This window comes from Lottia gigantea (assembly GCF_000327385.1).
Source record: "Lottia gigantea unplaced genomic scaffold LOTGIsca_12, whole genome shotgun sequence".
NCBI lineage: Eukaryota > Metazoa > Mollusca > Gastropoda > Lottiidae > Lottia > Lottia gigantea.
Genome location: NW_008707225.1, coordinates 21152 through 23533, shown reverse-complemented (window position 1 = coordinate 23533; position 2382 = coordinate 21152). Strand labels below are relative to the sequence as shown.

The 2382-nt window shown below is 44.2% G+C and overlaps 1 protein-coding gene across 1 annotated transcript; it reads right to left on the bottom strand.

The window, feature by feature from the left end:
* Window positions 1-437: 437 nt before the first annotated feature.
* LOTGIDRAFT_76828 (hypothetical protein) lies at window positions 438-1016 on the bottom strand (the record flags this gene model as incomplete). Its single annotated transcript, XM_009047969.1, has 1 exon — window positions 438-1016. A coding segment is annotated over one exon (579 nt), but the record flags the coding sequence as incomplete, so codon positions are not given.
* Window positions 1017-2382: the final 1366 nt, after the last annotated feature.

Below are 2382 nucleotides of genomic sequence, written 5' to 3'. Positions count from 1 at the left end.
GGACGTCTTGGACTTGGAGGGCTTGGTGGGTTGTAATCTTCCGGAGGACTTGGACGGTGGGTGGGGTGATCTTCTCTTTGGGAACGTCTTGGACTTTGAGGGGTTGGTGGGCTGTAATCTTCCAGAGGACTTGGACGGTGGGTGGGGTGATCTTCTCTTTGGGAACGTCTTGGACTTTGAGGATTCGGTGGGCTGTAATCTTCCAGAGGACTTGGACGACGAGTGGGGTGATCGTCTCTTTGGGAACGTCTTGGACTTTGAGCACTCGGTGGGCTGTAATCTTCCGGAGGACTTGGACGATGAGTGGGATAATCTTCTCTTTGTGAACGTCTTTGACTTTGAGGATTCGGTGGGCTGTAATCTTCCGGAGGACTTGAACGCCGAGGCGGGTGATCGTCTCTTTGGGAACGTCTTGGACTTTGGGCACTCGGTGGGCTGTAATCTTCCGGAGGACTTGGAGGAAAAGTGGGGTGATCTTCTCTTTGGGAACGTCTTGGACTTTGAGGACCCGGTGGGCTGTAATCTTCCGGAGGACTTGGACAACGAGTGGGGTGATCTTCTCTTTGGGAACGTTTTGGACTCGGTGGGTTGTAATCTTCCGGATGACTCGGTGGGCTGTAATCTTTACGAGGACTTGGACGACGAGTGGGGTGATCTTCTCCTTGGGAACGTTTTGGACTCGGTGGGTTGTAATCTTCCGGATGACTCGGTGGACTGTAATCTTTAAAAGGACTTGGACGACGAGTGGGGTGGTCTTCTCCTTGGGAACGTCTTGGATTCGGTGGGTTGTAATCTTCTGGAGGACTCGGAGGGCTTTGAATCCATTGATGGGAGTTTGGATTACCTTCTATGGGATTCGGTGGGTTGTAATCTTCCGGATGACTCGGTGGGCTGTAATCTTTCAGAGGACTTGGATGACGAGTGGGATGGTCTTCTCCTTGGGAACGTCTTGGACTAGGTGGTTTGTAATCTTCCGGATGACTCGGTGGGCTGTAATCTTCTGGAAGACTCGGAGGGTTTGGAATCCCTTGATGGGAATTTGGATAACCTTCTATGGGACTCGGTGGGTTGTAATCTTCCGGAGGACTCGGATGGCTTGGAATCCCTTGATGGGAGTTTGGATTACCTTCTATGGGACTTTCGTTTTCAGTGAGACTTGATTGAATTAGTTCAGTACTTTGAATATTTCCTATGTCTGTAGTGATGCTTTCTTTCTCTGTGGGAAGCAAACTTTGAAGATTGGAAGGACTTTTCTCTTCTGTGACACTCAAGCCATCAAGTAGATCTAACTCACTTTGATCTTCATCTTCCTGTGGTATTGGTTTTTCACTTTCTTCCTGTGAACTAGATTCCTCATTTTGATCCTCTTCATCCTGTAAACCTGATTCATCACCTTCATCTTCATCGTCCATACTGACTTTCTCTGAAGGAGAAGGGAGTGCACTTTGATTTGCATCTATCTCTTCTGATTCATCTCTATTCTTTGTAAATGGTTTGCCTTGTTGGATTTTACTCCTTTTATGCCTTCCATTGAGTTGATGAAACCTTTTCATCCCTCTTTTCAGAGAACATGGTAATAGTAATGGTACATCTGTCTGGCCAGTCGGCTCTTTATCCTTAATATGCTCTCTGTCATTTTGAGGAGTGAGCGTGTTTAATGACGGTGACAGTACATCCAACTCCTTTGGTCCATTTGTTATATGAACAATCGACTTCTTAAAGTGGATTTGTCTTGTCCTGGGCGTATTCGCCAATTCCTTTGAATAAGGTGACGGCAAATATGCACGTATCTCTTGTTGTTTTGTTTTTATTGTTTGATCGGTCAGCTTTTCTTGCTCAAATCTCTTGTTTATTTGCCTTCTTTTGATTTGACGAAATCTGTTCATTGCTAGTTTCCGTAAATTCGATTGTATTCTACTATTTTTAAGTCTTTGTCCGAGTTGTTCAGACGTTTTCATTTCATGAAGTAAAGATGATGATGTACCCTTTGCTTCTGATTTCCATTTAACTTGATCGTTATCTGGACAACACTTTCTTTCCATATCTAGTCCGTTTAAACTACTCATAATCCTTGATTCAGATTCGGCCACTGAGTTAACTGGTTTATTTTCTACGGTACGATCATACATTTTATGTGACCCTCGATTTTGTTTCATTCTACGATATTTAGACCTTTTCCCTGTTTGTAGTTTTGTAAATTCTGATAGAGCTTCTTGATTCGACGAATATTTTGCCAAATGAATACTACTGCCGTGACTGAAAATCAAAGGGGACTCTGAAGGATCTGAAAATTGTTTAGGTTCGAGTCTTGTTTTCTTCGATGTTATTCCATAATCAGGAGAATATGATGTAGGTAAACTCGAAATTGCACTCTGTACCTAG